The 24,253-nt window shown below is 47.6% G+C and overlaps 1 protein-coding gene across 3 annotated transcripts in view; it reads right to left on the bottom strand.

Moving 5' to 3' along the window:
* nova2 (NOVA alternative splicing regulator 2) overlaps positions 1–24,253 on the bottom strand; it is a 68,011-nt gene that overhangs the window by 9,006 nt on the left and 34,752 nt on the right. For all 3 annotated transcript variants that reach the window (XM_070543709.1, XM_070543708.1, XM_070543707.1), the window contains one exon: positions 11,062–11,228. In XM_070543709.1, the coding sequence (XP_070399810.1) occupies positions 11,062–11,228 (167 nt within the window). The remainder of the gene's footprint in view (positions 1–11,061; positions 11,229–24,253) is intronic.

Raw genomic sequence — 24,253 nt, 5'->3', positions numbered from 1 at the left:
GAGCCCCGTAATGCATAGCATCATTTCAACATGGCGGTGTCCGCGACACGGTTTATATGCAGGTAGAGGCGCTGCGGCTGCTTTATATAGCGACTCGTTGCATTCTCCCTCAACCCAAATCCTCGGATCACGCATTTTAGCTAAAGCGCTAACGTTAGCTTGCCTTGCGTTGACTGTAGAGTTGTGGGTGATGGTCACGCAGATGTGTCATGAGATTTGAAGCGTTGCTGCCTTTCACAGACACTTTTTCTGCTCGTGCTGCAAACAGGATAGCCGTCTTCTATCAGCTGTCCCTCGGCATTCTTCAAATATCCAAAACATGCCCGTACTTCCCACTTTGTCTTCTTTGAGGGATAATAAATGTCCTGAGCGCTGCCGTCTCCTCCTTTGGCCATTATTTCAGCTTTAGCTTCAAGAAAGTTTTGGTTGTAAACAACAAAGTGCGCATGTGCCGCCGGCAACTTCAGCAGATGATACGGTGGCTGGTAAGGGTCACCGCGCCTACACCGCAGCCACGGTAATCCACCGAGATAATATATGTTTTAAAAAAACAAGACGGTTATTATTATTGTCAACTTTTTTACCGGGGTTTACCGCTACACCGGTTACCGTGACAACCCTAACACACACGCAGACACACACACACACACGCAGACACACACACACACACACAGACACACACACACACACGCAGACACACACACACAGACACACACACACACACGCAGACACACACACACACACACAGACACACACACACAGACACACACACACAGACACACACACACACACGCAGACACAGAACTCTGATGTCGGTTTATTTGACATTTCTCCTGGAAGATGTTCAACTAAACCAGCGATGGAGCAAAACTACTTAAATCATTAAGTTACTGAGTAAAAGTATCAGGTTACATCACAATAAAATGTATCAACAGCATATCAGGAAGTACACAAATATTGTAATAAAAACATTTACATGTCTCTTATCTTTCTAGTATAAACACATTTTTGTCTCTAATTAAAACATCTGAACTGTTTTGGATCGGCCGGTCCAGATTTTAGCGTCAAGGAAAAACATGAAACTCACAGCTGCTGTCCCCGGAGGTTGTTGGTTCCAATCCTGACCGGAGCCTTTCTGGGAGGCGTTTGTGTTCATACATGTGAGAGGAGACTCTCTCCAAGTGTGTGTGTGTGTGTGTGTGTGTGCATGTATGTGTGTGTGTGTGTGTGTGTGTGTGCATGCATGTGTGTGTGTGTGTGTGTGTGCATGTGTGTGTGTGTGTGTGCATGTATGTGTGTGTGTGCGTGCATGTGTGCGTGTGTGCATGTTTGAGTGTGTGTGTGCGTGTGTGCGCGTGTGTGTGTGTGCGTGTGTGTTTGTGTGTGTGTGTGGAACATGACTGATCCTCCAATGACGGCTAACAAGTTTGCAAAGGAGTTTCCAAAATGTCTCCACAGGTTTGCCAGTTTCTGGTTTCCTTAACCTCACATCTAAACATCTGTGTGACGACAGCTTTGATTGGTTAGCAGTGACATCATTCATCAGCCAACGGAAATCCTGCTCGTTTAGTCTAAACGTGACTGACCCTAACCCCGCTGCGCCCTTCTCCTTCATCCAGGTCCTCTCCCAGGAACGACACGCAGGGCTGGAGCTGCTCGGCCTGACGCGGCTCACTCTGCAGGGCAGCGTTATCCGGAGCAGCGCAGGAATTCACATGGAAGTAGAAAATGAGTGAGAGGCTCACAGTAGAAAGAGTCTTCGCTCATTGCTGCTGCAGCTGGAGTTTTAGGGAATTATCGGTTTTCCTGAGGATGTTTGTTTTCCAGACGCCTCTCTGCTTCTCGGTGGGATTAACAGTTTACGCCTTCTGCTTGTGTTGATCCATCGTTCCTCTGAAAGCATGAATGAAAGTTTGTTTTTACTGGAGAGTGAGATGTCGGTGTGAGGCGTGTTGGACACGTCTGCTGACGTCCTGCTGCTACTGGAGAGTCTGCTGTCTCGTTAAGATGAGAGCACTAACGAGGTGTGAAAGCTAACTCCTGCTGAGGCACCACTGCTCGTGCCTCACCTTCAGCTTAAAACACGACCAAGCTCTTAACACGTAAATACTGTTGCATCAGTCGCTGCCTAAAGACGTTACAGAGACATTATTTTCATTACCGAGCCTTCCCGGACGCTTAAGCATCGCGTAATCTCTACCAAGTGCAGCAGGCAGCAGGTGGTGCGTTCCCACCGGCCGCAGCACGCTCCGTCTCTGCTTCCGGTCTATTTCTTCAGGGTTACGCTTCCAGATGCACCAAGCACAGCGTTTAAAGTTAAAGTCATCATCGCACACTGGGGAAGTTCATCTCTGCACCAGACCCATCCCCGTGGGGAGCGGTGGCTGCGCTCGGGAACCCCCCCCCCCCCCCCAATCCAACAGCTGAGTGTCAAGCGTGGAGGCGTTTTTGTCTTTGGTTTGACCCGACCGGGATTTGAACCCGGTCTCCCAGTCCCAGGGACGCTCCACCACTGGTCCACTGAGTCAGGCCAGACAGGAAGTCCAACACAAAATCTTTATTTCAAAATAAAAGTCATTTCCAGATTTCCAGAGTAATGTCATTACCCGTGAAAGCTCCGCCCTCGCTGCCGTCTCTGCTTGGTTAGGGTTACTCACACGTGGTCCTGCTATTCTCCGGCCTTTCTCGCTGCATGGAACGTTTTTGCTGTCTTTCACATCCGAAACCCTCCCGGCAGCATGTTACGCACCGCTCATCCAGTGGAGGCGCCGGGTTAGACTAGCGTGAGCCCTTTTACAAGACGTGAATGGAGAAGCGCTGGCAGAGCAGCCTAATATTAGCACCCTGTGCCGTGTACACGCACCATGCTGGCAGTAGTGTGATAACGCGGTAACCGTCTTAGAAACGGCGACTGCACCTTGGTGCAACAGAGGGAGGTGTCATGATGACGTGGCGAGTTACTGCCGAGCTGCGTCCGGTCACCGTGTTGAAAACGAAAGTGAGCACAGGCTCTAAGTTTGGCTTTCGTAAACAGAACCAGCTGAGATGTAGACTGCGACGCTCCAGGAGCTCTCCATTAGAGCTGGAGCCCAGATCACCAGAGACCTCACAGGGACCGTAGAGGACCCCCCACCCCCCACCCCCCCCCCCCGTTATGCCGCCATCGCGTGATCTTTAGTACATCACCGCGGCGGTCTGACCATGCGTAAACAACTTAAGGCTCCCTGATGCGGAAAATTGACGGCCTTGTTTAGTAAACGTGGCCGTATTTGATACAGCGCCTTCTAGGGTCCCCCCCCCATCCATTCACACACCAACGGTGATGAGATACATCGTAGCCACAGCCACCACCGGTCCCTCCGACCACCAGCAGGTATGTAGGGTGAAGTGCCTTGCCCAAGGACACAACAGCAGACCCATGGCCTCAGGTCTGTAGCTATAAACCCGGTAGAACCCCCGGTAGAACCACCTGTAGAACGTAGTACCTCCGTAGGAAACCGGCTGTTTGAAATCATAAATATGTCGAATTTCAGTTTAAACTGAAATCTCATTTTTATTAAGCAACCATGACTTGGTGCTCCAGTCTCCATGTTCCTGGTCTGGTTCCAGAGAGAAGCTGCAGCTGTTGAAGGCTGACGTGTGGAGATGTGGCGGGAGGACGTGCAGCTAAAGACGAGGTGGGAGGGAGGATCCTCGGCTCTGAGGCAGAAGAGCTGGTGTGGACGTGGGAGGAAGAACAGCAGCGTGTCTCAATCCCTCCTGGCTGGGCTGATGAAGCCCTCCTCCTCTCGTGTTTCTAATCCACGCGCGTCTGCTGACTCGTAAACTTTTACGGCTGCACATTTCCGGTGCTTAATTCTCTTCCTGGTTCAGTCACAACTCATTATGGATGGGCTAAGTCACAGCTTGAAGGGCTCACCTTGAGTTTTTACCCACAATCCAGCGCTTCCAGCTCCGTTCGGCAGAGCTGACACAAAGAAGATTACGTGATGGTTGGCAGGGAGCTGCCCCCCCCCCCGCCCCCCCCCGCCCGGGCTTCTCGCCTCGACTCGTCTTGGTTGTTTGGAGTGAAACTTTTCTGCAGAGGGCAGGAGGGTTTAGCCTCCATCCAGATGAACGTTCTGTTGCTGCAGCTGCTGGATGGAGGTCAAAGGTCAAACCCAGCGAGAGGTTCGGGAACTTGGTTCTGGTTCTGGGGTTCCATGAAGGTCAGGATGGGTCCAGCTGCTGGGCTAACGTTACAGATTCACTCAGAGACACGTTTGTTGTGTCGGAGCTCCTTCTGGCTCTGCCGGGTCCCAGAGGACCTTTATTTACTGGAAACTCCTGACAGGAAATAAAGCCGTGGCTTTCACAGTCAGCGTTCCCGCCATGATCTGAGGGGCTGGGAAGATCAGGGAAATCAGACTATCCCACTGGGAGGAATGCAGCTGACGTCGCGGTGACGCTCCTCCTGGTTTATTTTGTTTTTATCCGTCGCAAACGCAGCTGGTTTGTTTCTGGAGCCCAAACACAACCCAGTAGGGTGAATGTATGGATGCAAGTGATTATTTACAGAATTATGACTTATTTCTGATGAGTCGTGATGAACGAGGGATCGGAAATCTGTCCCGTAGTTTTTTATTAGACTTTTTGATGTTTGCACTGAAGCCCAAAACTCAAGAATTGATGATGTTTATTACTTGACTGTGAAAGCTGCCTCACAGACGCGCTCTGTTTGTTCAAATAAAGTTCATTCAAGATCATTCTGGATCTGTTTCACTTTATTATTATTACTTTTTTATGCATCCAAAGTATCGGATCGGGACTCGGTATCGACTGACTCTCAAATCAAACGACTGGGACTCGAGAGCAAGACGACCTGATCGGGACATCCCCGCCACAAACCCAATAAACTGGTTTCATCTGGACTTTTAAACCTAGTCTGGTATTAAATAATAACACAACTAACATTTAATTTAATGAAAGGCTTTGTGGAAAAACACGTTCCAGAATGTTCAGACGGCTTTCTGCTACAGCCCGCCCCAACCTGATGTCATGAACCTGCTCAGAGCTAGAATCCAGAAAAGTCGCTTTTAGCACCGCCATGTTGGCGATAATGGTCCAAGCTTTGTGTGGCGTTCCGTCCAGGTCACACGGCTGCAGGCCAGCATCACCTCCAGATGCTAACGGCCGACGCCACGCAAAAGACTCAGGCCATTACCTGCAGACTGAGCAGTAACGTGTGTGTGTGTGTGTGTGTGTGTGTGTGTGTGTGTGTGTGTGTGTGTGTGTGTGTGTGTGTGTGTACGCATGACGACATGTGCAGATGAGTGACTGGAGGAACAACTGTTGAAGCTGCTGGAGGTTGAACTTTGAAGTCTTAAGCAGGGGACTTTAGCTTAATCTGCCTGTCTCTGATCCACAGGCTTACACCCCCCCCCCCCCCCCCCCCATTTTCCATCCCTCTATCTGCTCCCTCCATCCTCTGCCTCATTCAGGGAACAGAATACCGCTGTGGAGGTTAAAAATAAAAGGATGACAGAAGACAGACAGAGAGAACAAAGTGAGACATTTTGGGACACACACACACACACACACACACACACACACACACACACACACACACACACATTATTATTTCATGTGCTAGAATCACATGACCTTAATCTGATGCCATTTTAGCATAAACTACTCATACCTCTGCATGCCTCTGGGGGGCGCTAGAGGCGTGAAGGAGAAACATTTAAGCTGCTAAAGAAAAGATCTGATGTGTAAATGTAGGAAAATCAAAGATAAAAAGATACGTTAAGAGTGTGGCTGGTGGCTCATTAGGGTCGTCGTGGTAACCACACACCTGCACCCCCTCAGTCAAACTGGATGAGAGTCAACCAGGAAGTAAAAAGTGATCAATAAACAAACAGCTGATGAGGGGGAGCAGCAGAAGCTCTGATGGTCACACATGACCGAAATGTTTCCTTTGGATGGATACAAACCACCCAAGATGACCAGAAGTGTTAAAGCTGCTGCCAGTGGCTCATCGAGGTCACCGTGGTAACCACACACCTGTTTCACTCCCTCCCCAAGAGGGGCAGAATCACCCAAGGCTCTGATGGTCGTGTACATTTACAAATGAGTTTTCTGTCCTTTCAGGTAAAATCCTCTCATTTCCACCCAGGTGGGGGGAGGGGGGGGGGTCTTCCCACTGAAACCACCTCGTTTAAATCGTTCTTCTGGAACAGGAAGTGGAGCAGAACCAGTGACATCATACCAGAGGTCTGAGTGCGTGCATAAAGCAGTAAAAAAACGAGTTACAGCCAAGATGGTAAAACTCAGAAGCAGAGATGAGATCCACAGCGTGAGCTTTGGGCTGACTCAGCAGAAACGCTGAACCTGTAAATCACAGCTGTGACAGGAAACGTGAGCCCAAACAAGTCGTCTGGGAGTTCTGGTCCAGAAAAAAGACATCAAGTTACTTTTCACATCTTATACCTTAATCAGCAGCTGATCCTGAAGGCCAGTTATTGATAAGGAAACGTTTTTATTCTTCACCTAACTCGGAGCGAGCCTCCTTATTCCTGTTTGAATGGCTCACTTCCTGTGTGGAGAAGCAATAACAGGAAGTAGGAAACAGGTGTTCAAGCACGGGGTGAAAGGTCTCAGGATATGACTACAGGAAGTAAGAAAGCAAAACAACGTGGGCGTGCGGCTGAAGTCTGAACAAAAGCCTCTGCAGGTTAAAAATAGTCCAGAATAAAACATGGCTGCTTCCAGCTGAGCTAACGATGCTAACAGCTACACTGGTTTCTGCTGACCTTTGACCCCCGGATGCAGAAGAAATGGTGTAAATAACTGGGACGTAAAGCCGTTTCCATGGCTTTGTTATTGGCAGTGTCTGAACTAGCCGTTAGCTTATCAGTCAGGACAGACAGGAAGTTTTCCAGTTTTACACAGAAACACGTTTAGTCCTGTTCAGAACAGCAGATGTTCCACCAGAACTAAACTAGGAAAACAACAAGTCCGTTTCCTCGTCCGACGGTGAAACAGAACCGGCGTCTGCTGGGTGGAGTTTGTGCTTTTCATCAGCAGCTGTTTGCAGCTGTTGGCTAACGAGGGTCCAGCTCAGCTTTGAGCTCTCTCAGCGCGCCCGCTGGTTGGTTGTTGCCATTTCCTGTCCTTGGGCCAGGCCAGAACCACGCGCTCCAACAGCGGGCTCGACCCGTCTGTCAGAGGCACACGTGTGGAAGGAGGGCTGGAGCTTTATTCATCAGATTAAAGCAAACTTCTTCCTGTTTGTCACCGACAGAAACGTCTCTGATTCTGATCCGTGACGGGCAGAAGGACCACGTCTGCTGAAGTTTAACCCGGAGTCACAAACCCATTAAGGGTCCTCTCTGCGTCGGTATAAATAGCCTGAAGAGCAACAGGGGGATTCGGACTCTATTATAGGAGACTAAATATCAGCAGCTATTAGCCGACCCGTCTGCCTGCAGCTTCTCGGATCATCCAGAACCGGATTACTCAGCTGCCAGTCAGCCTCAGGATTTGGCCAGATCCCGCCCAGCAGCACATTAACAAACACATTCCTGTAAATTTGTATAAAATACCTGAAAATTGTGTTTGGCCCATTTTATCGGCTCAGAGCAGTAATCTCCTGGATCATCAGCTGTTGCTGGGCAACAGGAAGCTGGGTTTGGTTGGGAGAAGCACAAAAGTGCTTCCCTGAACCGGACCTACGAGGTCACGCTGCAGATATTAGTCTCTTGTTCAGACCAAAACTACAAGCTGTGTTTAGTTTGGACTCCTGCAGCCGACCGACAGCTGTTTGGAATAAACGTGCATAAAAATCTCTTTATTGCTGCGATTGAAACGGTTTGCTCTTCACAAACACAACTTTGTCTTTTTATGTGTGTGAGGCTGATCCTTTATTCACACACTCCCCATCCCATAATTCTGCTTCTGTCAAAACAAAAAAATCAGCTGGAGCTGAGAAAAAAATCAGGAGTTAAAGCTGTTATGGCGAATCTACAGAACCAGCTCAGCTTTAAACCCAAACACGGGCAGGAAACACCCACCCCTCCCCTAAGGTATCACCCACCAGAACCGGAAGCCCACCCCTCCCCTAAGGTATCACCCACCAGAACCGGAAGCCCACCCCTCCCCTAAGGTATCACCCACCAGAACCGGAAGCCCACCCCTCCCCTAAGGTATCACCCACCAGAACCGGAAGCCCACCCCTCCCCTAAGGTATCACCCACCAGAACCGGAAGCCCACCCCTCCCCTAAGGTATCACCCACCAGAACCGGAAGCCCACCCCTCCCCTAAGGTATCACCCACCAGAACCGGAAGCCCACCCCTCCCCTAAGGTATCACCCACCAGAACCGGAAGCCCACCCCTCCCCTAAGGTATCGCATCCACCAGAACCGGAAGCCCACCCCTCCCCTAAGGTATCGCATCCACCAGAACCGGAAGCCCACCCCTCCCCTAAGGTATCGCATCCACCAGAACCGGAAGCCCACCCCTCCCCTAAGGTATCGCATCCACCAGAACCGGAAGCCCACCCCTCCCCTAAGGTATCACCCACCAGAACCGGAAGCCCACCCCTCCCCTAAGGTATCGCATCCACCAGAACCGGAAGCCCACCCCTCCCCTAAGGTATCGCATCCACCAGAACCGGAAGCCCACCCCTCCCCTAAGGTATCACCCACCAGAACCGGAAGCCCACCCCTCCCCTAAGGTATCACCCACCAGAACCGGAAGCCCACCCCTCCCCTAAGGTATCACCCACCAGAACCGGAAGCCCACACTGCCAGAGGAAACGAGGGAGTGCTAAACACTAAAATGTCTTTTACTGTCTGTGACTTCAGACGGTGATTTTCTTTCTGGGACTCTGGTTTGTCCTAAAGCTGAAGTGGTAGCAGCCGGCTGTTTCTCCTTCTCTGGCATTATTGAGCGGAGAACCTCTCACACCGGTGGTGCTGTGCTGCTGAATACGTGAGTGTGTGATGAGTGTGTGATGAGCAGGGAAGTGCGGCGGTTTGGTGAGCTCGACAGCCGGAAGGTCCGATCGTTGGCTTTGGTCTGAAACGTGTTGTTGGTGGAGGTTCTTATTTACAGCTAAACGGTGCTAGAACGTAGCTCTGGGCGTCCGTATCGCTACTGCAGCTTTAATTCCACACCTGCTTTCTTTAGTTCACAGAAACACGAAGAGCTGGCAGAACCAAGCACCTGCTCAGGTCGGATCGGATCAAATCCAGAACCACGATCATACTGAAGCAATCAAACTTAGATAAAAACACATGAAGGGGCCGCAGGCCTGAGCAGTCGATAGCTGGGAACAAAGCCAGACCTGAGTAATCAATAGGGATCAATTGTGAAAGTAATCATTTAAGCAGGCCCAGATAATGATCGATGACCGCGCTAATTGTCCTCCACTACAAGCTGGTATGAGAATCCCACCTCCTGACCCGGAATGGTCCGGTCCACGACCCGGAGCGATCCAGCAACAGCAGCGGTTTTATCAACGATCAAAAACACTTTCTGAACTTCTACACTTCATCATCGCTGTTCTCCTGGTGCAGGTCAGGATTTCTACCTCCACCGTAAAACTACTACTTAAAAAATCTGCTTCAAACTGGTTAAACTCTCGAGTCTGCTGGACATGACCCGAGTGTCTGCACGTGTCAGCCTGCAGCTCCTGCGACACGTACACTTTACATGTCCACACCTCCAACACAACATCCTGTCTGACTAAATCTCATCTAGTCGCCGCTTGTTCTGTAATATCTGCTCTTCTTTCCTGGGTTCTCCTAACTTTAGTCCCTCTCCGTGTTTCTGCGGCTCCAGAAACATCACCGTTCTGCTTTCCACCCCTGAGCTCTCAGCAGAAGGGCGTGGCGTCCTGAAGAAGTGCAGCAGATGGATAAACCTACAGAGACTCTGCCTGGGTGCTCTTTTATTACGCGGCTCCGTGAAGAGCTGAAGGTAACAGTCGTGTCTTCTCCCCGTCGGGACGGTTCAGCTAAAATAAGTCTGGATGAGTTTGGGAGGATCAACAACGCCGATGAGAAACAAACAAAAACAATCAGAATCATTTCAACACGGCCCGGCCGAAGGAAAGGGCCTCACCAGGACACACGTTCGCTGTGGCGTTGTTTCCATGAGCTTCTGCAGCTTCACCAGATTTATCTCCAGCCAGTGTTGCATTCATGTGTCACCAACATCTGGCATTGGTGGTTGAGTCTGACCGCTGCACAAAGCCTTCTCCAGCACATCCCACCGGTTCTCACTGGGGTTAAGGTCTGGACTCTGGTGGCCCACCCATGTGTGAAAACGATGTCTCACGCTCCCTGAACCACTCTCTCAAGCCCAGATCATAGCACTGCCCCCACAGGCAGCTGCCTTCTTCTTACCCTGATGCGCCATCACTCTGGACCCGGGTCCATCTGGACTCATAGACCAGTTTCTATGAAGCGTTGGACAGTTCTGAACCCAGTTTTAGTCGTTTAGATGTTTTCTCTGCTTGATGCCGATGATCGGACCCTTCTCACCCAGACTAACGTCTTTCCAGCTGGTTGTTTAAATGAGAAGCAGCTCGTTGCACCAGTTGGGTTAAGTAAGTTGTTGCAGATGAAAGATGATCACCCTGCAGTGTTTATCCAATAGGAGGCTCCCATCTGTCTGCTCAGGTAAATCCAGGTGGACCAGGCTGGGCTAACTGGCTGTGCCAAATAAACCAACCTGTCTGAAACTCTTTACCTCAGATCTGCTGTTTTGATGTTTTGTGGGAGAGAAGTAGCTGGAGTCGGATGTGTGATGCATACGGGATGTACAAGATGTCATTAAAAGACTGAAAACTGGTATTTTCCAATATTAAACTTTAGTGCTGATATCAGCCAATACCGATAAGATACCGATGATATTGGAGATTAATAATCCAGGCAATGATTTTACTTCTGACCCAGGAGTTCACAGACCTGTTTGCTTTAATTCTCTATCAGCTGTTCAACATCTGGACTGATGTGTTCCTTCCAAGCAGCTGCAACACAACTAGAACCAGGGCAGAACAGAACACACGGACCTGTTTGACGCGGTCCGGGTTGACGGTGGTCTGTGGCTGCAGGATGCTGACCGGCTCTGTCTTCTGGGTGCTCTGAGGCATCTCCCTCACCTTCTCAGCGATGAAGTCATGGACACCGTTCAGCGCCTCCACCGTCCCCTGGATCAGACACACCCGCTCTGTTGTGCCTGCACACACACACACACACACACACACACACACACACACACACACACACACACACACACACACACACACACACACACACACACACACACACACTCAGTCAATCAAACTTTATTTATAAAGCACTTTTCATGCAAAGCAAGCAACACAAAATGCTTAACAGATTAAAATGACCCGTATAACCCACATTCCCTCCCTTTCCACACTTAAAACAATTATGACAGTTTCACCCCCAATCCACAAACCATTCCCAGGCACACACACACACACGCACACATGCTCACACACACGTGCACGCGCACACACAAACGCGCGCACACACACACACACAGAGGTCAGTGAAGCTGAAAAAAAACAGCATGAAACTAATAAAAAAAGTTGTTGATGCGAAACAAGCGGCCATCTTGATTCTCGTCCCAACACATTTAACTTCATCTGTGTGCAGAAGCGTAGGAGCGTGTGGACGCTGTCCTCTCCAGCTGCAGACATGAGGACATGTTGGACAGACACAGATGTGTCTCTGCTGAAAACCCAACAGCAGAAACACAAACATGTTGCATCAAGAGGAGTGCTGGAGTCACCAGACCATCAGACAAAAGCAATCTGAGCCAAGGCCTCTACACTTCCTCTCCTCTCCCTCGCTCATCCATTCTCCGTTTGTTTCCCTTTCTTTCCATTTCTCTCTCCAACCTCTCCTCTTGGCTCCGGTAGTCGGCAGGCTCGGGTCTTATCGCGGCCCAGCAGAGTGTCAGTCAGCGTTTCCTGCCCCACCTCCTGTTCCCTGAACTACTGGCCCAGCTCAGTTTGGCCCGGCTCGGCCCTCTGTGGCTCCTCTTACAGCTGAGAGACTGTCAACATCTTCAGAGACAAAACAACTTCATGTTTGATGTATTAAACCAGAAATGTTAAAGCTGCTGCCAGTGGCTCATCAAGGTCACCATGGTAACCACAAACCTGTGTCTCTCCATCCCTTTTTTCCTCTCACCGGTGCCACGGCTCATACCAAAACTTTATTAGAAATATTTCCGGTTGATTAAAATCTCAACGGATACGGAGAGATAGGGGAGAGAGAAGGAAGAGGTGGGGGAGGGGGGTTCACAAAATAAACAATCAATGATGAACAACAATCTGCTTCTAGACCTGCAGAAAGAGAGAAAATCTACAACAGGACCAAAATAACGCTGTGCCAACAACATGAGGATATATAAAAGCACACGGTCATGCCTCACAGTGCATTTAGTGCCACCCACAGCCACCACACAGCTGTTGAAAATGCCCAAGTGAGAGCACCATGTGAGCACCTGTGTGCGTACACACACTTGTGTGTGTTAGGTTTCTCTATTGGAGTGTCCAACAGAGTGGGAGCGGCCACAGACCTGCCCCCCAGGACTGCTAACTCAATAACAGGCAGACAGGCCGAAGGCTCTGATGGTCACATGGTCAGTTAAGGCCGATCACTTCCTGTTTTACTGAGAACGATCTGTGAATGAAGACTATGGAAGCCTGGATGTGACACTCTGAGGGAACTCCAGATGTCCTTCAGCAGGCAGAACGCTCAGATATCTACATTTTCATGTCTAAGCTGTAGAAGACGAGATGATTTTCTTAAGTTGAGCACAAGCTGAACATTTGATGTTTTAACTTTACAAAAACCAAACGTGATTTTAGTTATTGAACATATGAAAACACCAGTTTATGCATGCAAAGCCCAACTTCCTGTGGCCATTTAAAGCCAGCAGCACCTACCTGAGCTGTCCTGCAGGACTCTAGCGGAGCATGTTGGGATGTGTAACTGTTGTAAGCTGCAGGACGTGAAACCAGACAAATGTCGGAAACTAAATCGTCAACAGAACAGTTGCTAAATGCAACAAATGCTGTTGCCTAGCAGGCCGAGAGGGCGGAGCCGCTAACAAATACACACACACCCACAGGCTCACAACGACATTGTGACATCATATGGTACCAGCTAACGTTCTAGGGTCCCTCTTAACCAATAGCGATGGCAGATTTAAATTCAAATGCAGAGCAGAGTTTTTACCTGACAACGGCACAACACTGGCAGTTTTAGACAGAAAATTAAAATTTTATCTAAAATGCACTAAAGTGCAAAACTATTGACGACACGTGTCTGCAGCACGATTAGACACACATTTATATAGTTTATCAGGGAAAAGTTGATTTGGGGTGACTTGCTCTTTAACGTCCATTCCTATTTTTACAGGGTGACGACAGCAGAGACAAACAGCCTCTGCTGACAGCCGCTGAATGCTTCTCTTTGGTCAAGCGAGCCTGTTGACAAGCTAGCAAATCAGCTCCGTTAAACAGGAAAATGAGATGTCACATGTAGCCTGATGCTAATGCTAATACGTTCTGTCTATGAATGCTTACATCAGTGGGTACACAGTGTTTTAAAACACCACTGTGTGTGTGTGTGTGTGTGTGTGTGTGTGTGTGTGTGTGTGTGTGTGTGTGTGTGTGTGTGTGTGTGTGTGTGTGTGTGTGTGTGTGTTGATACTGAGGAAACTGGGCCTCGCCTCTCACTGACAGCTGGTGCCCTCTGGGTAATCTGCAATGGTCCAATCATAGCCAAGGATTAGGAGGCCATTGTCTTGGCATGAGAGAGTGTGTGTGTGTGTGTGTGTGTGTGTGTGTGTGTGTGTGTGTGTGTGTGTGTGTGTGTGTGTGTGTGTGAGAATAGGCAGCTTTGTCCCTGCTGCTGTACAGCTGTGCCATGGCAACAACGACCTGCCTCATTTCTTCACAGGTTTACCGACCAGGAGAAACGCATGGCGTTGTGTGTTTAGGGTTCCACATTTAGTGATTGGATGTTTGTAAACAAAAGTAAATAAAGGACACGTGTGGGGAGAAACGGCACCGGTTCTGTTAGCAGAGCTGTCATTTCCACAGGCTTCCAGCAGAATCATCACAGCCATCCCTGCACCTGCACCAGGCCAAGTTTAAAGCCACAGTGTGTAATATTTTAACTAGTTTACTATCAAGTCCTGTGCATCTGTTCACAAACGTTTCTCACCAACGTCTTTTGTAAATATTCCCGTTAGTCTGAAATGCGGTGGCGCTACAGTGTCTTCACTCGCCGGGTCTGAGTTATCCCCGAGTGCTGCTTCTCTGCGGACCAGCCAAACCTTTTTCTCTGGCCCGATACGACTACAGTCTCTTTAGGATTAAAGGAGACCCATTCATGTTACTCACTGCAGACTTTTTATTTTTTGCTTTTCTGCATGAAAATCCTATCAGAGCTGATTGTTTTGGTGCCTTTCCGGTCAGTCGGACATCTTGGTTTCAGTGCTTTTGAGGATTTTTGGGAGTCCATCTGTATGTTTCCTTCTAACAAGCTGAAACATTTTGATTTGTTAATAAAATCAATTCTGAATCGATTCCCATAAAAGCTCCGAGAATCAGAATGAATCGAGTTATAAGTCCAGAAATCTCGTTTAACATAATTTGACCTTTTTACATCTGAAATGAGAAGGAAACGTCCAGCTGGTCTCTTTAGGGTTTAGGTGTGAACGGGGGCGAACTGTAACGTCAGAGGTCAGCAGACGTCATCAGGGGTCACGCATTGGCTGTCTGTAACCTCGCACCAGACGCTCGCCGTGATAAAACCCTTCTCCTGACTCCCTTATCTGAGCTGCACCTCCACGGTTCATGCAGGAGACGACTATTTCACTAGAGTGATTCTTATTTTGGTCCGATGAAGCGAGTTATTACGATCCGCAGGTCGATATTCTGTGTTTTATCTACATTGATGTTCTGTCTAAAGCCATTTAATCAACATAAAGGTTTATTATTCCACGGCTTAGTTCTAATGAGTCTAGTTGATGATTTATTACTGATTAATGATCAGCTACATTCACATGTTAATATCAGTATATGAACAAATGAATGTGTAGCAGACTTAGTCCACGCGTTAAAGGCACGAAGCTTTCTGACGTCTCAGATCTGGTTGGTCCAAACTTCTTAAACGTGAACTTACTTCCTGCTTTCCCCAGTTGCAGCCCGAGCTCACAGCTCATGCTGAACGGCCGTCCTACGGGGATTAGACCAGATTGTTCCCTGGAATAACGTTAGCAGCTACTTCAATCAACTATTATTATTATTATTATCCCAATCCGCCACCCACTCATCAGACGTGAAAGCTCCACCAGACGCCACCTGGGAAGTGTCGTCTGACCAGCCGTGCGTTTGCTGACCTTGCTACGACCTTCGGATACATCAGAAGTCCACTCACTCGCTCTGCAGACCGGATCTCCAGAGCTTCCACTGTTCTGGTGCGTAGCTAGTCAGTGGTGGTTGGTATTAACCTGATAACTCATCAGACAGACAAATGGATTTAATAAAGCACACATCACACCTTTCTGAGTGGCTTAGTGAAGCTCTTAGACACACCGGGTCATCCTTCATCAGAGTTCATGCTCTGTCTCATTTATCATCATTAGCCTTTCATCATTAATATAGTCATAAACTATGTTTTTGTGTCTAGTTATAAAGTGTTGTTTCCCTGGATTAACCAAACTACCTAGTTTCATCAGTAATAATGATTCATGTTGACAATCCATATTAGTATGGAATATTACATTTTATTGAATCCCTTTATTTTCTATTACAAGAAGAAGAAGAAAATATCATTTCTATAGCGCCTCTCAAGATGAAAACCACGAGGCGCTTCACAAAAACAAAAACTGTAAAAATACAAAAAAGAATTTAGAAAATGTTTAAAATATATTTAAAATGAGCAAAAATAGACAATCGTGATTAAAAATGTTAAGAAAGAGAGAGAGTGAACAGGAAAGAGGGAAACCAGTGGATCCTGAGGAAGGTGGAATAGGTGGGGAGAGCAGAATAAAGAGAGAGAGGTGAAGAAGGTCATACAAAAGCCAGCTTGAACAAGTGAGTCTTCAGCTGCTTTTTAAAGGAGACCACTGAGTCCACTGATCTCAGGCTCAGGGGGAGAGAGGTCCAGAGTCTGGGGGCCACAGCAGCAGATGATCTGTCACCTTTGACCTTTAGCCTGGTGCTGCACAACCAGTAGGCTTTGATCACTGGACCTCAGGGACCTGCTGGGGGTGTAGGGACTAAGAAGATCACCAATGTAAGATGGTGCTTGTCCATGTAAGGCCCTATAGACCAGAACCAGGATCTTGAAATGAACCCTGAAGTTGACTGGCAGCCAGTGAAGCTGGAGGAGAAGCGGGGTGATGTGGGTGTGTTTGGAGGACTTGGTCAGAAGCCGAGCACAGGCGTTCTGAACCACCTGTAGACGGTTCAGGGAGGTTCTGCTCAGACACGTGAAAAGAGAGTTACAGTAGTCTAAGCGTGAGGAGATGAAGGTGTGGAGAACTGTCTCAAGTTCAGAGCGGGACAGAATGGGACTCAGCTTAGCAACGTTCCTGAGATGGAAGAAGGAAGAGCCAACAAGAGAACTGACATGAGAATCCAGGGTAAGAGCTGGGTCAAAGGTCACGCCAAGATTCCTGATGGAAGGTTTGGTGTGAGAAGCAACACCAAACCTTCTGATCCAACCTTATTGACAGTTTATTAAAAGTAAGCTCCTACAACACGCTGCAGCTGCATCACTGAATTACGGGCAGAGCTCAGGTGTTTCAGCAGCACCGACCCCCCGATCACATCATCATCATCATCATCATCATCATCATCGATTCTAACCCTTGAGAATCAGAATTTCAGTAATTGTAGAACAACACTTGTTTATAAAAGAGTCACCCTTTAAAATAAATTCTGACTCATGTTTTAGGGTTCCGGCTGGTGTTCTCTACGCGTGTGCCGTGGGCTCTCTAACCCTAGAGTTACCTATCCACCTAGCCCATGCAGGAGACAGGTGTAGGAGACTATTTTCATGCTCAGCCTGCATGAAACACTCAGAGTGATGCGTCAGAATTTCAAAATACGAGTAAAAATGGTTTCTGAGTGAACTTAAAGGTTTGTTTAGGTGCAGCCAGGAGGCTGAAGGCCCCTCAGGGTCTTGGTGAGACTCGGTGCTGCGCTGTAACGCTCTGTCGTGGTGAGCAGAGCGCGGCGCCGGCAGGAGAAGCATAATTAAAAAGAGTCAATAACAAAAAATAAAGAAACCTTTTAAAAAAATGAAATAAGAAAAAAACGCAAAAGAAAAGGGGAGAAATGGAAAAGCGGCCACTAAAATTAAAATTAGAGTTAAAAAATAAAACCTGAAGGTAAAACGTTCTAAACAGAACAGGAGAAATCTCAGGTGGCAAAACTCGTTGCAACAACGGTCTGAATGTTTCCATGGTGACCGTGTGACCCCACCACAGCACTCGTCATCATCACAAGGTGAGATGGAGGTGCTGGTGCTGCTTTTAACCAACATGACTCACGCACGGGCAGTCGGAGGGGGGCGAGCGGGAACAGACACAGCTACCTCTCTGATTTGTGACTCACAACAACATATTCACGCTCAGCGGGAGCAGAAACCCGCTAGGGCTGCAGGACGGGCGCCATGACAACACATCCAGCTGCGCGGTGCAGACCACGGAGGGTCCGGTACGATTCTGGTTAGGGAGAGTAAACACTTCGGCCTGGTCCAACTCTGAGCTGGTGTGGTTGCGTTTTCCCGGTTTCTGCAGCTTTTCTCCGCTGGCTTCAGCTCACAAGTCACGCCATTCCCGATCCTACACGAGCGGGATCGGCTGCTGGAGACCTGGTCTGTTTAGAAAAGCTCCATCCATGTTTTCTTTGGCCATTGTTTAAAAAACGTCGCTGTCTCTGGGTTTAATTACCGTTAACACGCCGTCTCACCGGCCGTAACGCGTTGCAGCGTTAGGGTTAGGGTTAGGCAGCCCTGACCCGTTTCTGACCCAGCTGCACAGAGATGACGCTCAGAAGCTCATGAAGAGGATTCTGTTAATTCCACGAGCCGACCTACAATTAACAGCCATGATTCATCGTTTCCAAACTCAGCCATCTGGAGGTGGGAAAACATGGCCCCCCCGGGTCTCCGTAGATCACAACAAAGGGACGTCACACCGCTGTGAGGAAACGAGATCTGCAGCTTCGGGTCATGTTCAGGACGTTCCGGCGTGCTTTATTCTTAATAAAATCTCAGGTTAGAAGAGGAAATGGATGAAGCCTCTGATCCTGAAGCTGAAGCAGCTTATTTCAGCTTTCCTCACCAAGTCTCTGACGGCTGCGGCTGCAGCTGTGGCTGCGGCTGCAGCTGCGGCTGTGGCTGCGGCTGTGGCTGCGGCTGCAGCTGCGGCTGCGGCTGCAGCTGTGGCTGCGGCTGCAGCTGTGGCTGCGGCTGCGGCTGCGAGAAGACAACCCAGACACAAGCTAGTCCAAGGTCACGACCATAAACGACGCCATCCTGGCTTTTCTATCCAACCAAACCTTCACAAGCTGCTGCACAGATTTCAACTAAACTCTTCACTGATGAATGTCGACAGCTGACTGACGTTTGGAGTAAATTTCATCCAAAATGGCCGCCGCAGCCAACCGATCTTAGCTAAAACGTGGACAACTTCTCCAGGTATGGTGCTGAAACATGGCGTCTGTGTTGAGCTGAGAGACGTTACATCTCCGCTCAGCCTAACCCTGACCCTTTACTCATTAATATTTGATGAGCGTCGTCGGAACAGCAGAGAGGAAGAGGCGAGGAGAGAGAGACACCACAGGAACAGGAAGTGTGTGCCCCGCTACGGTCAGACGTGCGGCTCTTTCACGCACAGCGTGGAACCCAAACCCGTCCGAACAACACCTGATAGACTCGGCTCACATCTGAAGAGCTTCAGGAGGAGCAAAGGGAGGCGGCAGCGGCGGATCAGCCTCGACGGCAAAGCCAAAACGGAATGACAGGAGAGACAGAGGGAGCCAATCAGAGATGGCGAGCTGAGAGAGAAACCTTCATGAAGCGTGTCACAACAAAGCGACGCCAGAAAAGCCGAGTGGCGGAGACGAGCCGGTTATTAAAGCTCGATGATACTCCCTCTTCAGCGTTTGTCGTGTCTGACGCTGAAGCGAGCGAGCTGCAGACGGACGGACGACTCTAAAGGAGAAAAGACTCGGAAACAACGAACGACTCTTTTCTGTTTATTCTGATGTTTTGATTTTGGGAACAAGTCTGCAGCTCACTTATCTGACAGCCGTGAACATGAGCTGCACAGATTAGGCTGACTTCACTCATGTGATCAACTTCACTGATAAAAGACGGAAAGCCAACATTCCCAACATGATGAAGGAAGCCTGCTGCTGTTCCAGCTCCTCCGTGACTTCTGCGTGTGGAAACCAGAGATCATCGCTGTTCAGGGATGGCTGAATCCCAAATCACTCGTTCAGAGCCCTTGAACCACACATTTCCTCTATTTTTGGCAAAAGCCGTAACTCTCATGGGCTAACAAACAATTTCCATCCATGTGTTGTTTGGTTGTTGGAATAACGGCCTCGTCATGTGGGTTTGGAAGCTCGTGAAGCCGTTTCTCCATCTGAAGGGACGGAGGCCCAGCGAGACGTGACAGCTAGCTTCATGTAAGCTCATTAAACAGATCTCTGTAGGCTGTGGATAATCTCAGGTTAGCTGGCTACCTTTGATCAGATGGGATGGATTAGCCGGCTGTTAGGGCTGGAGTGCCACCTCGCTAATCCAGAGAAAACGTACGTAAAGACGGAGAGAGGAGACTCGAGAGGGAGGTGTCGTGGAGGTCGCCATTTTCTAGAATGAGCTCAGCAGGCTTCTCTAACGAGACGGAGACAGCAGGCGTACCAAAAACTAGAGACTATCATCCTGGTTTCGTTCAGACGCTGGCGACCCAGACCAGTCGTCACTAAGACGCAAATCCGTTTGTAAAGCTGAACGTTGTTTTCTGCGGCCGTCAGCTGAAATTCTTTACCTGTTCTCCATCAGCTGGAGCCACTTCATCCACAAGCTAATCCGGCTTCAGGAGTTATTCCTGAGAAACACTTTCACAGCAACAACAATGGGAAGGTTTCTTTCTAAAGCGCCTAACGAACCAAATATCTGAAGCTTTATTTGAACTCTGTTTGGCTAAAAGCCCGCCGGCCCGCGGCAGAAGGCGATGAGACCAGCAGACCGCCGTCGCCGAGCGGTGGACGGATGCGTTGACGGACATGTTAATAACCGGCAGGGAAATGACCGAACCGACCCCAGTAAGGTTTTATTAGCCTGAAGGTTTACTGGAACCCAAACAAAGAGAACAGGCCGGAAAAAAACATGCAAGAGGAAAAGAAGACCAAATCCCAACGAGGCTCTGGTGCAGCTGGAACAAGATCCTTTCGTCTGATTCAGTTGTGTTTGTGTGAAGACAAACGACACCAAACAGCTGGCATCCAGCTCCATCCTGTGATGGAAGTTCACCCGGGACGACCAAGTCCAACATAACTACACCAAAGTAGTCAGTCCGGACTCGTACGTCCCGCTGAACCGGATTCCCTCCAGCTCCACTGGAATAAATCCGCTCATTCCCAATAAATGATTATAAGTGATTCCACACAGATAGTTCTCCTGCCGTTCACACGCCACACACTCCCATGCAGCTGGGCAGCTGTTGGTGATGTCATGAGATGTTCTTCCAAAGAGCGTGTGTGTGTGTGTGTGTGTGTGTGTGTGTGTGTGTGTGTGTGTGTGTGTGTGTGTGTGTGTGTGTGTGTGTGTGTGTGTGTGTGCGTGTGTGTGTGTGTGTGCGTGTGTGGCTGCATGTGCTGATGTAATCAGGAGCAGTAGGGAAACTTGGACCTGTTCTTCGCTACAGCCGACCAAGTCGTCGTTAACAGAGAGACCAGGACAAAGAGAGGAGGAGAACGGAGAGATGGGAATGAAGATGGAGGAGTAAAAGGAGCAGAATTGAATTTATCCGTTCTCTTTTCCTGAAAGACTCTTTCAGGAAAAACTAAATTCGACGTAATCAGTAAAAATGATCCTAAAGTTCCTGAGAGCAGCAACGAGCCTCGGGGCAGATCAACCTGCAGGAACAACGACACTTCATTTAGAGCTCCAGCGAGAACACCGTGTTCTCCCCCCCACCACCATAATGACGAACAGTAAACATGCAGATATTTATCGGGCTTTAAGGACCTATTAACTAATTATAGGCAGTGATAAACAGAGAACTAAACTAAAAATACTCAGCTTTTGCAGCAAAAACTCACCTAAGACTTCATTTTCATGTATTTATTTATTCTGTTGTTTTCATTTGGTCTAATTCTATTCTGCATTAACCCCCCCCCCCCCCCCCCCCCCCCCCCCGCCCAGAGGTCCGGCTGGAACGAGGCAGTTGGGGCGCCGGGAGGAAAAAGGCGACTGGCTCTACAGAAAAACAAAAGGAACTGAAAGAAAAGGCAGGAATTCCTCTGGACTGATGTAAGGAGTCAGATCTGCTGCTCTTCCCTCCCAAAAACATCCAGACTCGTTTCTTCAAGCTGCAATTATTTATTTGTTCTCTGCATTAAAACACTGCATTAAACACTTATTACTGCAGAGTGACTTAATAATTTCACTTTTAAATTCAACAGGAAGGATCCGAACTTTGACCTTTTAATTACAGAAGCAAACTTATTTTTTACCAGTTGGGCATAAAACTTGAATTTGTTTCAACTTGTTTAGAGCAGCATATTATTATTATTATTATTATTATTATTATTATTATTTTATTATTATTATTATTACTGTTATTATTATTATTATTATTACTATTACTATTATTATTACTGTTACTATTATTATTACTGTTATTATTATTATTATTATTATTACTATTATTATTACTGTTACTTTTATTATTACTGTTACTATTATTATTACTTTCATTATTATTATTATTGTTACTATTATTATTACTGTTACTATTATTATTACTATTATTATTACTGTTATTATTATTACTACTACTGTTATTACTATTATTATTATTATTATTACTGTTACTATTATTGTTACTGTTACTATGATTATTATTATTATTATTATTATTATTATTACTGTTACTATTATTATTACTGTTATTATATTATTATTATTATTGTTATTATTATTATGATTATTATTATTTATATTATTATTATTACTGTTGTTATTATCAGTATCATCATCATTATTCTTATTATTATCATATTTATTATTAATGTTAATATGATTACTGTTATTATTACTACTACTGCTATTACTATAATAAAAACATAATATAAAAATTATTATTATTACTATCATTACTGTTATTATTATTATTATTGTTATCAGTATAATAATATTATTAATAATAACAACAGTAATAATATTATTATTGTAGTTATTATTATTACTGTTATTATAATGATAGTTGTTATTACTTGCAGTAGTAGCAGGATTGTTGCCTTTTCTGAGGTTTGTCATCTTAGTTGGTTCTGATTAAAAGGAGACGAACAGAACTGAGAAATGTTCTCCTACTGAAACCTCGGCCAGCATCTCCTCCCTTGTTTCCCATCATGCTCCTCTGCACCCTCCTCCCTTTTCCTCCTTGGCAGAAGGTCCGGTGTTGCCCGAGTGACCCAGCCCATGCCGAGCAAACCGCTGAAACGCTGCCATGACTGCCTCTTTTCTGATTTCCTCACACTTCTCTTCCCCCCTTTCGTCCTCCTCTCCTCCAACACCCCCTCCCCCACAGCTCTCTCACACTCTTGAACCTGCTGTCACAATTATGTGAAAGCTGCTAGCTCGCTCAGAGCAAGAAGACAAAATAGAAAACAGAAGAAAACAGTTTTACTGATGTCACAGGCGGCCGGGTGGGCCGAGCTTTCCCAACAAATGTTTCGATGAAACATACGGCTGACGCGCTCCTAAAGGCTCCACCTTCAGACGTTTATTAAAGTAATGAAGCTCCATCATCTGTGTCCTTAAGACTAAATATCTGAGAAACTCAGAAAATCCTTCTCTGCAGACATGTTGACTTGAAACAGGTACAGGTGTATTAAAGCTACCTAACAAATCTGCAAAACAAGCTAGCTTAACGAGGTCCTTCAATAAAAAAAACTGTTATGGTAATGGTTACTTAATGAGTGTTTCATGCAGGCTGAACATGAGAATAGTCTCCTACACCTATCTCCTGCAGTAGCTGCTGACAGAAAACAGACGGTGAAACTCTAGGATAGAAAATCCTGACAGATCTACGTCACCCTGTCACTAACTTTCATGGACTCACCCATCTGGACTCACGACGGGGAAGGCTGTTGTTGGTTTAGCGTCCAGGCTAGTAGAAGCTAACCGCTAGCATTAGCAACTCCACCACACAGCAGAACTCCTCCAGGCTTGTGTTTTTTGTGGAGATAGAACATCAACGTTGCAGAAGACAGTCAGTGGTAGAGTCGTGTTGCTGTTAGCCAATCAGAAGAGAGATGTCCACATATCAGGAAGTAAGACTCCAGATCCTGCCGTCTGAAGCTGTTCTCTGCTCCAGCTTAATGAGCCCAGAGACCAAAGAGCCAGCATCTCCCTGCTTGACAGTCAGCATTACCGGGTTGGAAGGGGGAGCTGAACCTCCTAATAGTTCCTGAGCACAGCCGTGTCTGCAGCCCAGGGGACGTGTCACATGTGGAGAAATAATTTCGGCAGTGTGTGACGACTAATGGGACTTTAACTAGCTTTAGCATTAGCACTCTCCATGCAGCTGCTGCCACAGAGCGTACCCTCATAACCTAACAGCTGTTCCCGTGTTTAGCTGGAAGGTTCTGTCATAAAAAGGTGATGAAACCTTTAATGTTGTCTCAAAACAACCTGTAATGTCCCCAGTCCATCACACACACACACACACACACACACACACACACACACACACACACACACACACACACACACACACACACACACACACACCCTTAAAGGGACCATTTAGAGCCACCAGTTAACCTAACATGCGTATTTATGGTCTGTGAGAGGAAACCCACGTGTACAGGAGAACATGTTAGCTCCACGCAGAAAGGCCGTGAGGAGTGTGTGAACACTGAAAGGCCGTGAGGAGTGTGTGAGCACTGAAGCAAAAATGAAAGGATG

The sequence above is a fragment of the Nothobranchius furzeri genome, chromosome 13 (assembly GCF_043380555.1).
Source record: "Nothobranchius furzeri strain GRZ-AD chromosome 13, NfurGRZ-RIMD1, whole genome shotgun sequence".
NCBI classification, from domain to species: Eukaryota; Metazoa; Chordata; class Actinopteri; order Cyprinodontiformes; family Nothobranchiidae; genus Nothobranchius; species Nothobranchius furzeri.
Note: the sequence above shows the minus strand (reverse complement) of the source record. Positions and strands in the feature narration are given on the sequence as shown.